Genomic DNA, 13,973 nt, shown 5'->3' on the forward strand with positions numbered 1-13,973 from the left:
ATTTTCTTGTTATTTATTTTATTATGTTCTATATTGAAAACTAATGTCATCATGCAGACAATTGCTGTGAAGCGAATACCGGTGAAAATGGAGGCCAATCATGGCAGCTGAATGTTGTTGGGTTTTCTTTCGTTATAGCCATGAGTTTGTCTTGCTTGTTTTAGTGTTACTATGTTCTATGGTATTCCCTGAACAGAGATAAACAAAATAGTAGCAACAGGATGTTCAATTTTTTCAATGTTCAGAATGTTCAAACTAAAATTTTCGGCAGTCCAATTTATGTTTGAACATTTATCCTCTTCCTCTGTCGTCACCAACCGAAGGAAATTCAGGACCACAGAAGAAAATTTCCATAGAGGTTTTTTCTCTTGACTACTTCTGCAGCAACATTATGTTTTACTGTAAAGGCTTCATTTTGCAAGGTAGACGTTGCTATAAATTGTGTCCCTTATTCACTGAATGTAAGTATTTTCTACAGCCAGTCCTGTTTTTATTTAATTAGTTTGCAAATATAACTCAGCATCCATCGGTGCAAAGCATGGAAACTGTTTTTTATAAAATTTTGAGTCACCCCCACCAGTCTTTTATATGGTTAAATGAAAATTTCTCACTTTACGAATGTTTATAAAATGTTACAGTTTCTACCATTTATATAAAACACAAAATTTGATATTTAGTTATATCAAATACATATGTCTATTATTCTATAATCTTCAGTTTGGGGACAATGTCTGAAGGAACAGAAAGGAATCATGTTTCTTCATTTAAATCTGAAAATCCAATTAATATTTTCTTAAGCGAAAATATCTCTCTACCATTGTCCAGAATAAATAAGCTTAATTTCAGTTTAAAATGTTATTCAATTCAGTAAATTCACATCATTTTTTCAAGCTGGGTCCAAGTATTGCAGATGTGACATCCTATGCAGTTACATATTGCATTTTCCTGAACTCCTGACAGTCACTGTCTTTGCAAGTATCAAAATGAGAAATGACTATTTTAAGCATTACTTTCAAGAAGATGAAAAGGAGATGAGAGCAAGAACCTGCTGCATTCAAATTTTCAAAAGCAGCTCAATTTGAAGAAATACAAGAAGGGTATCTGCTTTTCCAATTTCAGTTATTTGAAATCGAGAAGAATGTGTCATTTGCTTTGAGTCACGTCCTAGAAAGTGATGTTGTTAGGACTACTTAGGCCAATTAGGGGACACACACACACACACACACACACACACACACACCCTCCTTTTACACAGACAAACACAACAGTTTTTACTTGCTAAATCAAAAATTTCAGCTTTTAAAATTCTCCCATCAAAACCTGGCATTTGGCTTCTCTGAAGCATTCACTGTGCTTTTAGGATGTCCAAACATATTATTTATTATGTGAGTTCCAACAAAATTAGATATGTATTAATTTTATTTAGTTTTAATTTTATTTATGATTTATAATATCTTTAGTTTCAAATACTGTATTTGTCTTTTATAGCTTGCAATATAATCTAAAAATATGATCGATTCAAATATTTTTTCCTCATTGTTGGAAAAATAACAAAAAAAGTCTAATTAATTCAGTATGAAAAACCTAACTAGTATCTGGGATTTATTTTTTTTTTAAATAACATGAGTCATGCTTTCTTAACTATGTAACTCTTTGTTACTTTGTTCTATATTCCTTGGTATTTTACTTTAGAAATGATAAGTTCATCACTGATCTGTAGAATATTGAGAGTGAAGGAAATTCAAGTAACATTTCTAAACATGTTTCTTTCCACTCTTAATTCCATGAATGAATGATTATAATGAATTGAAAGATGTCCATGTGTTACTTAATTTGACTGGAAATCACAAAATGATGTTTGAAAACATGAAATATGTGCCTATTCAATTCAATTTGATTACTTTTAAAGTTTAACACCCATAACTCAACATTATCAAGAGTGATACAAAGAACACTCAAGGTCAGGGTTACACAGATATGCAGTATATGACTTTGAAAATTTGAATCTTCTTAAATAATATTTATCTTTTGTTCAGAGACACAAATGAATCATATAGAACTATGTAGAAAATTCAAAGTAACCATTGTGTGCCCTGGTGTTTTTCTTCATAAAATTGAAGGCACAAAATATGAAATAATGAAATGACTGTGTTGCACAAAAAGAACAGAGAAATTATACATTTATGTATGTCTTCAGGAATAGATGAGGTTCTTGTTGCTAGGTTTTATGTTTCAATGTCCAAACTTCATTACTGTGTGAAAACAAAAACTTTGCTATCTTACACCTTTGTTTACTTAGGATTAGCCTGTGATTATCTGCAATACGCTCAATGATAAATAAATTATAAAAAAAATCATATACTCCTTAGTTGTTACCAACTACTCTTTCACCTGTTGGTTTTTAAATAAATTTTAATTATTAAGGTGTAAAAATCCAAATGTGTGTATTGACAGGAATATAGTATTTACTATTATAGGTAATTAGAGAACGTTTGGTCTAACAATATGTGTATTGTGACTCCCACTGTGAAAATGTTTCAGAAATTTTTAACCATAGTATAACAGTGATTAAGCTATGTGAATCTGCTTATGCATGATTACCACATTATCTGAATGTATACATGTGATAACAGTGTATCTTTTTATTCATTTCAGAATGTCCATTTTATCTTCCTAATCCTGGCATAGTAACTCTAGAACCTAATTTCAATGGAATTTTCCCACCAAGTAAAAATTTTATGATTATTTATTAAGCCACTATGCGACCAGAATTAGATGGCTAAGAGATAGAAGATGCCTAGGAGATAGCCAAGGAAGATAGATTCTTCCCTACAAAATATCTTATCAGACAAATTGCCATTCGAAATCTTCCTTGCTATAATTCTGTAGATTTGTATAATTAAACATACTTCTATAAAATCCTTCCTTTCAAAAGTTTTGAAGGTGCATATTTGTATATTAATAACTAACAAGAACAAGTCTGAAAATTCAATGCCTTTTTTCATTGTTTTCATTTTCTAAATTATATAAACACTTGAGTTTGATTGGATACATATTAATAAATTTGATATGCTAGATTAATATTTACAATGTGTTCTCTATATAAGTATAATTAGTTCCAGTTCTACTTACATAATAAAAATGCATTCAAAAGATTCATTTCTAGTAGGTTTAAATATTCATCTTTATGTTTTAGAAGGATGTATATGACTGTACAATTTATGTAAATGAAGTTAAAATGGTAACTGCCATTCATTATGCCAAATATTATTTATTTAGCACTGCCCATAAAATAGGATTTACTTACACTGAAATCAATGTAAGGATAATTTCAGTGGATCCTCTATATTTTAATTTGAATTTTCTGTTCTCTCACCAAGGCAAATTGTACATGATAGTTAAGCCATTTACAACTGAATCATGGTGAATACATCTAGATGTATAAAAATATGGGTATTATATGATATGCTAACACTAAGAACAGAAAAATAATTTTTAAATTTACCAATGACCTAGGCAATTGAAGATAAACAACATGACAAGAAATTAATATTTTAATCTTTTTTCTTGAGAATGCTGTTCAAATTATATATGAGAACATTTCTTTTCAGAGATAATAAAAATACTGGTAGAGTAAAAATCTTAAAATTTTGAAAATTGTTTTAAAAATGCAAACAAAGTTGTTTATTATTGTGTGTTTGAAACATGGAGAGTCCCAGATAAGTCATTTATTACAGTAACTATTATCAAGCATAGTTTTCTGACATTATGATGCCAAATGAATAAAAACATAGGTTTACATAGAAGTGAATGGTATAAATAATTTGCTATTTTAGGTATTTTATACTGATTGGTTTCATTGGTATAAGTTGCTCTGACTTTTAACAATGTCAGTTAAGTCAAACTAAGTAACCTTTTCTCTTCAAGAACATATTCCTTACAATTAATGTCACCATTTTAAGAAACTATTTACCCTTTCTGACATTTATTCTCTTTTATGTGTAGAAATGAGTTTAGTTCATGTATTTTGTTTTCTCTTAATTGATTATAGATAAAAAGTTTGTACCTCCTCCTGTAGTTACAGAGAAATATAACACACAATTTTGAGAGTTCAATGCATTTAATAGATTATTCACATTCACATTTTCCTATGTCAAGCAATTGAATATATAACAATTCTTTAAAAAGCCCTTGAATTGATTATGAAGTCAATTTAACTTAAAAATCAATATCCATATGAATTAGGTCATAAAGAAAATGAATAGTTTCACTTTCAGATTTTATTAATATAAATTTTAGTACTTATTATTAAACCTTATCTTACTAATATAAGGTTTAGTACTTAACTACAGTAAAGATATTTTTAATTTTTCATTATATGCTCCTTCCCATAATGACAAATTGTTTTCTTCTATAGTCAATATTTTAAAATTGTTTTCTGTGTTTTCCCATATGTCAAAAGGTACACTTTTCATATAACTAATTTATATGTTCAATGATAAGACAATAATGACATTCTTGTCATGCTTTATTTTACAGAACTAAATTTGTTACCTTGTATAAAAAGTTGTACTGGATAAAAATTAACAATCATGTACTGATTCTTCCTGACTAACAGTTACTACTTCTAGCCCTAAAATTTGTTAGGAAATGTTACAGATAAAATGGATAATTTTGTAAATTCAATCTATCAGAATTTGTTGAAATAGAAAAAAAATATTGAAGGGCTGTAAATGAACATGTGGAATTAAAGTGGTTTTTTTTGTATTGTTTTTTTGCTCTGGAGGCACTCAGATCTATGTGTGACATGCTCTGCAGGTTGATATTTATTTTATCTCTTTTGAAGTACAGTCATGCATTCATCCACATATTCCTAAATTTCAGTTTAAGTATGATCTAAAGTTGGCTGTTTTATATGTAGATTGTAGACAGTTTCTTAATTTGTGTATTTTCAAAATTACTTAGTATATTCTTTATCATTTTGCTTTAGAAAAGACAATATAAAGTTATAAATTCTAAAAGTGGCATAATTTTAAAATATAGAATCACTTAAAATTATACTTAATTCAATTTCATTTCATGTATGTAGTAAATATGCAATGTTAATTCCTTGTTCTTTCAAGCAACATAAACTAAAAACTACTGTTTTAAATATTATTGATACTTCAGACTTATTTATGAATATTTCTCTCATAATTTTGCATTGGTTTATGTGTAATTTTTATGCTTGAAACTGACTATTTTGATCATTTTCATTGCATTTGTTTTCATCCCAGATTATTTTATTGACTATATGTACATGTTATAAATGTATTGTCTTTGGTATCATCTCTTATTTAACACCCCCACATATATCCAGTGCTGTGTAATCCTGTGCATATGTTCCATAGTGTATAAAATGTCATTTTATTTTATGTATCTCTGTGTCTTCTCCATTGTCGTAATAAAGAAAACTGAGGAAAATCTTTGTTATATGTGTTTTCTTTATTACTGTTACAGCCTTATTGTCCTTCTGCGTCTTTTCATTCTTGTACCTGGGCAAATTCAGCATCTCAAAATTTTTGTTTGTAGTCAAGAACTAGTAACAAATGTCTTTTAGTGAATGTTTTCAATTTTGAGATAACTAATGTACCATCATTAAAAGTGTCATCTTATAAAATAATTAAAAACAGTATCCAACTTTGTTCCAATTAAACTTGTTATAGAGTTCTCATTAAATTAAATCACTCCTCAAATATCTAAATAATCAGAAGTACTTTTGAAAAACACACAAACAGTGCTACAAGTTCCAGTTAAACACGGATCAATCAGTAGTTTCCATTGATAGTAAAAGTTTACAAAAGCAGATGTGAATCTCTAATCTGAATTTTCTCAAATATTTCCCCTTTTGTAATATTATAATTTATGCACCAAAGAAATACCATGAGAATTGGAGGGTGAGGTAGCCCTACTTGTCCCCCCAGTAGTTACAGAGAAATATAACACACATTTTTGAGAGTTCAATTAATTTAGATTGAGTAGGACAAAGATTGAGAAATATTTAGATATATAGAGGGGAAAGGGACAGATAGAAACATAGGACAACCTCGGGAGGGCCTGGGCCAAAACCCACCAGCCCCTTCTGTCTCTTATAAAGAGCTATTTATAAAAATGCCAATGGGGGAGCAAAGGACCTCCCCCTAGCACAGCCCAGGGCAGACACATCCAAACATCTGGTAACCAGGCAAGAAGTCAGTCCATCTCCTTATGGAGCCCTACTGTGTAAAGCAATCTCAGATCTCACCAGGAAAACTCTGTGGACCACAATAGAGAATACAATTACAAAAAGCTATAACATTCTCTGATCATCTATAGATAAGTTATTAAGCAAAAGTGACCTTTTACGTTTATGAATAAGAACAATAGTAACTATAAATGATAGAAGACCTATTTTTAAAAACAAACTCTCAAAAGTGACAGATTCAATCTAATTTTCATATTAGCTGTGTGAAAAACAGGGTATTTCTCTTATTTTATAGAAGAGAATAGCCATTTCAGATAAGTAATTTTCATGTTAAATAGTTACTACTTCAATTTAGTAAATGTTACACTTTGAGTACCATATCTGGTTTTAAATTGTTACATCTTACCAAACAAATTAGGTTTGATTTTGTATTGATAAATGTTTCTCTCACATGCAGATTAATATAAAAGTTACACATTTTAAACAACACAATCATTTCATTTTCATATACAGAATAAGCAGTATAGAATTAAAGAGAAAATATTGCTTTTCAAGTTTCATGATATTTTGTCATATTATGTTTCCTACCCATGAACATTCCATTCTGAAAGTTGTATCATAATATATATGTATCAATTGGTTAGATATATTTCTACATTCTTCAATATGAATATAGTTGAAATTTTATATTTTCCATTTTTTCTGATTGATTAAACTTTAAAAAGATTTGCACATGCAGATATAAACATTTATTTATCTTTTTATTTATGTTTATATTCTTTCTGAAGCTCCTTTAAAACAAACTGATGGTATGCAATGGCAATTCATTATCTGACACTGCTGTGGTGACTTTGTGTTATTTCATCATGGTTTCATAGCTATGATTTTTGAGTCATTTGAAGAAACTAGAGGTATTTGAGAAAATATAAAATTATCTAATCAAATACTTGTCAAGGTCTATTTTTTTATGAAATCAACAACAGGATAATTTTTAAAAATCAAATAAAAAACAATTATTGATACTTTTAAGGAATTTGGGGTGTCAGTTTTTCTTTTCAGTTTTAATAACTACAGTTAGAACAACTGTAGCTCTTTCCTATCATTAACATGTCCATATTCCTGTGATTTAGCTTCTTAGATTTCTTGATTGCCCAAGAAGAAAACATGCAGTTGTAAAATACATGTACTTGCCAAATACACTTGCTTTTAATTATCTTTCTTTTATGATTTAACATTTTCATTAACTTCTACAGAGAGCTCCTTTCCAGAGATCATTTGTGTCAAAGATTACATATAGTTTTCTTTTACAAATACACTGAAAATGCTGTAGAATAATTTAGTTACATAGTACATTAAATGGGTAACCTTTTATTTCTTTGAAAATATATATCTTAATGTCTAGACTTTTCTTATATGTAGGATTACCTTAACATATTTTGTTTCACACAAAACTTCATGTTAAGTGATAATATTTCATTTTTAAATGTATATCATTTTATTTATCCATTCAGTTTTTGGAGGATATCTTGGTTGTTTCTAATCATTATATATTTAAGTAAATAGAAAATCTTCATGTCTAAAGCAGATTAAATGTATACTAAGATACATTACATTATTAAATTTACAAGTACCCTGTGGACTTTAAAATACATAATTTTCATAATATAGATTGCATAGTATGTTTTAAAATCAATCTTATAAAAGATTATGAGCATCCATGTGGGCACTGCACACCAACTGTGGTCCTCTCTAAGAGCAGTACACACTCACAAACCTTTGAATCATCTCCAAGCCTCAGATATAGAGTTTTTTTTTTTCTTGTATCAATGAAAACCTTCATTCTGTAATGACAAGAGAGCCACACCTACCAAGCAACCTAAATATGACATCACATTTAAATAATAAACAGAGAGAATGGAACATGTAAAAATCAGTGCCAAAATACCAGTCTATATTGATAGTTAGGAGATATATAATAATCTCTTGAGGACTCTGGGTATCTGAACTCCAGACTTATTCACTGCAACGCTCCATCTACTGAGCCATCGCCCCATTTCCTCAGCCCTTTGTCCTGTCTGCTTGACTACTGAATAGAAAATCACATGGCTCTCCCACATATGTGTTAGATATGGTAAATTGTTAGAAGACATTGGAAGGGCCATTTCATTTTGCCTTATTCTAAGTTTATCCCCACAACTTCCAACTAGAATTGTTTGATAGCATAATAGAATTTCAAAAACAGTATGTCAGAGCAATGGCTTTTACAATGTAAAATGACTAGGATATTTAATTTCTAACCCTACCTTTATATATAAATGCATGTATGAAAATAAAGTGTAAGTGTTATAGGAAAAATCATAATATCTTAATATATTTTGATAAAAATGATATCCATTTTATAGATTGCATCAAGGTACAATTCCAAATAGCCTTTATCAGCTACTTTTTTTATCCCAAATTCAATTATTAATTTAGACAAAAGTAATATTTTGCCATTTCTGCCTTTTACCTGCTTCTTCCTTCCCTTCTCCCGTCCTTCCTTCCTTCTTTCTTTTTCTCTCTCTCTTCTTTCCTATTTTTCTTTCTTTCCTTCATTTTTTTTTAATCTATATTGTCTAAAGGTCTATTTGTACAAAGTTATTTGGAAGGAAGGTCTGAGTGTCCATTGTACTAAGAAGGACACTTATCTATGTAGACGAACTTGTGATGACAATCAAGAGAAGAATAAGTGATAGGATATATATTACTTATGCCCATTATTTGGAGACTTATTTTAAAATAAAACTTGGTGGCAAGCCAAGAATTGTCTGCACCAATTTTGCCAAATTGAATATAAATCAGCGGAGATAAAGAGCAGAAAACAAACATTCTAGTGCAATGTAGTGAAGTTGTCAGAGTGGGAAAACTTGTCTCAGTAATAGCTCTTAGATTTATTCATCCTAGTAGACTATTGAGTGTTTACTTGTGAATTTCACATATTATTTTGAAAAGGAAATAAATTAATACCTAAAATAATATGTTGTTCTTTCAAATATTATCAAAATGCAGTTAGAAAATTATATTAAAAGAAAATATATATTTTCTAAACAATTTCATTACATATATTTATTGCTTATCTATAATTATATAAAAACACCAATAGATATAGTATAAGAAATTTTTAAAATAGTGAAAATATTTGGCATGCAAGATTCTAAGCATAGTCATAAAACTTACATTAGTTGGTAAACTTCCATGTATTATGAACTTTATTTATGATCAGAACTCTTTGTTTATTTAATTATTTATTGATTAACTTTTATATTTTTTCAGATACTGTTACTCTGTGTAGCTCTAGCTGTCCTGGGACCCGTTCTGTATACCAGGCTGGCTTCTAACTAATTGGTCCACCCGTCTCTGCTCTCCTGAGTGTTGAGATTAAATATGTGTGTAGTGTGTTCAGCCTCTTATTTTATTTTGTATTTTAATTTTTAAGATAGATTTAAACTTAATTCATGTTTCTTCCTCATTATGTGATCTATTATGAAAGGCTTTCTGATTTTTGTTTCCCTAATAACAATACTGTTTTCACAAGTATAACATGTATTGCTAGGGTTATCTGTGATACTACATGTTGTATCAACACACTTTTAACCACTTAGCATTATAAGCAGCTTTCTTACAATGCTTTCTGGTTAATTTTAATTGACGTGTACTTTAAAAGTTTCCAATGAATATTTTGTCAGGAAGGGAAAAATATATGTTCTTCAAAAGAATATCAGGAACAGAATAAATTGTACATGAAAGAGCATAGAAAAATATTAAAATATAAAATAAGGACTGGAAAGATGGGTTAGTGGTTTAGATATATAGCTTTTCTTACAGAACCCGAGTTCAATTTCAAGAATATACAAGGTGGATCACAACCATCTATAAGTCCAATTCCAGGGGATTTGACACCCTCTTCTAGATTCCATGCATGACAGACAGCACATGGTGGACAGACATATAGGCAAGCACAATACCTATGCACATAAAGTAAAACAGAATTAAAAGTTAATAGTAAATACTATATAAAACAAGCACAGTCTTTAATGGTGAAATTTTGATTTTTAGTAGTAACTAATAATTTCCATATTGTTTTCTACATATTATATGACTTATTTGAAGTTCTCAAACAAAATAATAGAATAGAAATAAAAGTGTCAGTCACTTTCCTCTGTGTCCTGAATAATGTCTGGCTGTTCTTCTCTGGAACAGGAAAGTGACTGACACATTTTCCAATACAGGTGGGACAGTTTTTCAAATTTCCTGCTTCATGGAAAAGTCTACCAGACACTATGGTCCTGTCAGCTAAAGGTGATGCCCCAACATTGCATAGGAACTTTGGGTCACTCTCCAGACAGTCAGATGTCTCTCTCATTTCTAGAGTTTTTGGAAGTTGTTTGCAATGCATTTTTTCTTTATGTAAGAATATTACATCCTTCCGGGTCCTTTGATGGAGTTGAAGACCAGATAGTTATAGGTGCAGTTTTCCCTACATATGATAGAAAATCAATTTGGTATAAAATTTTTAAAGTTAGGATAGATTATGCAGTATTTTCTTTAAATGTACCAGACACAATGAAATAGAATTTAGTACATTATGAATACAATCTTTATTTGATAATTGTTCTTATTATTTATAGTCTTACTATGTTAAAGTTACAACCTTTCTTCTTTGTTTATAAAAAAAGAGGAGAATATTAGGGAATATTATTTTAAAGTGTGTCACTTTTATTTATTTATTTTTTTGCCATTGTTTAAACTCTGTGAAGCTGTGTTACTGTGCCTGTCTAAAATACCTGATGGTCTAATAAAGAGCTGAATGGTCAATGACAAGGCAGGAAAAAAAGATAGGTGGGGCTGGCTGGCAGAAAGAATTAATAGAAGGAAAAATCTAAGAGAGGAGAGATCTAGTAGCAAGAGAAGGAGAAGGACATCAGGGGCTAGCCACCTAGATACACTATCAGCAATGAAGTAAGAAAAAAAGTTATACAAAAGTAGAGAAAGGTAAAAGCGCAGAGGCAAAAGGTAGACAGGCTAATTTAAAGTTAAGGAAAGGTGGCAATTAATAAGCCAAGGTAAGGCCAGGCATTCATAATTAAGAAAAATAAATAAATTATCAGTTTTTCTAAAACTAAGCATGAAAATATGAATTACAGATCTGTGGTATACTGAATTCACGTTTTTTAACCTAATGTATTCAGGAAGCTATTGAAAAGTGGCCTAAAGGAAGATGTAAATCTACTCCAATCATTTTGCTGTAGACATTTATGTTAACTTACAATTTCAATTGATAAAGAATAATCTTTTATTGCATCCTCATTGGTGAGCTCTGCAATGATTTTCAGCATTCTATCCAATGAAGTTATTAAGCTTCTACTGGACAATGAAACTGCAGATGTTCAGATATTTGGTTCAGACAGAAATTAATATGAACTAAAATAGGACAGATTTATCCACTCATGGCAAGGAATGAACCAGCTGATGTTGGAGGCTCTTAGTGTGATGAGACAAACAGCATTACAGAAATGAAGATACTGTCACATTGCTCTGAGATGGATGGTATTAGTGATTTTATATAACTTGGGTGATAATTATATTTCAAAATTTCTTCTTCTTTTCCTTTCTATGATGGAACTATTAGTGTTACATGAAGATTATTTAATATACAGATGGATTATTTAAAACACTATCTTAAACATCTCTAGATATATAACTCTACTATGTTCATCCACTTAGTTTAATTAAGAAAGTCCCTCGAATATAAATAAAAATATTAGCTAATTTAAAACATTGGCAATTATTTTTCTACTAATATACCTAGGTATCATTTAAAAAGAATAGAGGGGGCTGGGGATTTTGCTCAGTGGTAGAGTGCATGCCCTGGGTTTGGTCATCAGGAAAAAAAAAAGAAGATTTAAAATGAATAGAATTTCATAAAAATATGTGAGACTTCTTTCCACACATATATCTGTAAACTGCTTTAAGTGATTTTTCAATAGTATACACTTTCAAGAAAATTAATGTACTCAAACTTTAGTTTCCTCTGTTGTTTATTTTTTGGTTATTTTTGTAAAAATGATTATAGTATATTGAAGATATTCTAAACTTCCTCAGTACTTTTCCACTCATCATTTGTTTCATACCCCTATCATTATGCCTCTTCTTATCCCAGACATTTCTACTTCCGGTTTCTTATTGTATACACATTCATGACATTACAGATTTACAAAGAATCTTTGTAACAAGAAGTGTAGGGCATGCTAGTGTGTCTTTCAGAGACTTTTATACTTCCATATGGATTTTAAAGGTGCTTTGGTTTTGTTTGTTTGTTTGTTTCTATGGAGTGTGAAATGGGAATTTTGTATGGGATTGTGTTGAATTAACAGATCTGTTTCAGTGACATGATCATTTTCACAATATTATTTCTCCTAATCTATGGTATGAGCAATTTTTCTTTTTAAATTTCATTCTACAGTGTTATGAAGGTTCCATTATTCTGATCTTTCTTCTCCTTGGTGTTTTAGTTTCTGTTCTCTCAATTGTGCTAACATACCAATAAAGACAAATTAAGGGATGAAGGCTCTGTTTTGGCATATAGTTTGAGGTGGTTTAGTTCATCATGTTACAGAAACACAGCAACAGTACTTTAGGCAGCTGGTCAGACTGAAGTTACAGAAAAGATAGTGAGAGTAGGAAGTGTGACTGGTCACCCCAAGCAAGCCATTATCTTTTAATGTCTCCAAAATAATCCCAAAGAGTGCCTCCAGCTGTGTGCAAACATGAGACCCTTGTGAGAGTGCACTCAAACCACATTATACCCTTGGACTCCATAAACTTATGGCTATCTCTTGATACTAAGTGCTTTCATCTCAACTTAAAAAGTACCCAGAGACTACACCCCCAACCCTCTCAATTTCAAGGACAGAAGTATCTTTTGAAACACAGGAAGGCTTTAATGCTGAGCCCTTATAACTTTCACATATAAGTTGAATGATTTTGACATACAATGGCACAGGACAAACACCCCCTTAACAAAAGTATAAATTAGAGGAATTGCAAGGACTGATTAGACAAAAGCAAGACCAAAATGTATCAGGGAAAATAAAATCAAATCCTGTATCTCTATTTCTAGCTTCTGGGTTTGTGACAAAACCATTTGACTGGCATAGGACTTAAAGAGAACTCCCATTCCAGACATGCTGTTTGCATTACAGATGTCCTCTCTCTGGCTGCCTCCACATCTTCTCACAGTTTTTCTTAGGCATTGTCTCATAACTCTGGTATCTCCAAACCTGTGGGTCCCTACTGTGACCTCGCTTCATATTCACAATTGTATATCATGACCTCTCAAAACCCCTTGATCACACTCTGATTGTACTATATCTTGCTTGAAAACAGTGGTTCACTGTTACTTTCAAACTTGTATAGCTCAAAGGTTGGCAATTCCTGCTGTATCTGGTTGGTCTCTGAACCCCTGGGATCATAGCTACAGTAGCCTTTGTTTGCCTGATTGGTTGATCTGCAAGATCACTCTCCTAGGTAGTTGTTTTTAGAGCAGCTAACTACTTCAGGTTTTCCAAGTCTCCTGCCACTGTTGCTGTCATGTACATATCTTTGTTCTGGAATCTTCAGCCCAACTTTTGATAATCTTTAAAATGTTCTTACCAAAAACAAGTGCAGACTTGCTCAGCCTCTCTTCTGGCTGCACACTTTGGGGTTGCCA

General features: G+C 30.7%; 1 protein-coding gene across 2 annotated transcripts in view; it reads left to right on the forward strand.

Moving 5' to 3' along the window:
• Window positions 1–13,973, forward strand: part of Ncam2 (neural cell adhesion molecule 2) — a 412,339-nt gene that overhangs the window by 382,452 nt on the left and 15,914 nt on the right. Inside the window, exon 16 of one of the 2 annotated variants that reach the window (XM_036203263.1) lies at window positions 58–5,453. The exons of the other annotated variant lie outside the window; for it this stretch is intronic. Coding sequence (XP_036059156.1) covers window positions 58–164 — 107 coding nt within the window. The 3' untranslated portion in view covers window positions 165–5,453. Of the gene's footprint in view, window positions 1–57; window positions 5,454–13,973 lie in introns of those variants that run through there. 2 annotated transcript variants of the gene reach the window in all.

Source organism: Onychomys torridus, chromosome 12, assembly GCF_903995425.1.
Source record: "Onychomys torridus chromosome 12, mOncTor1.1, whole genome shotgun sequence".
Taxonomy (NCBI): Eukaryota; Metazoa; Chordata; class Mammalia; order Rodentia; family Cricetidae; genus Onychomys; species Onychomys torridus.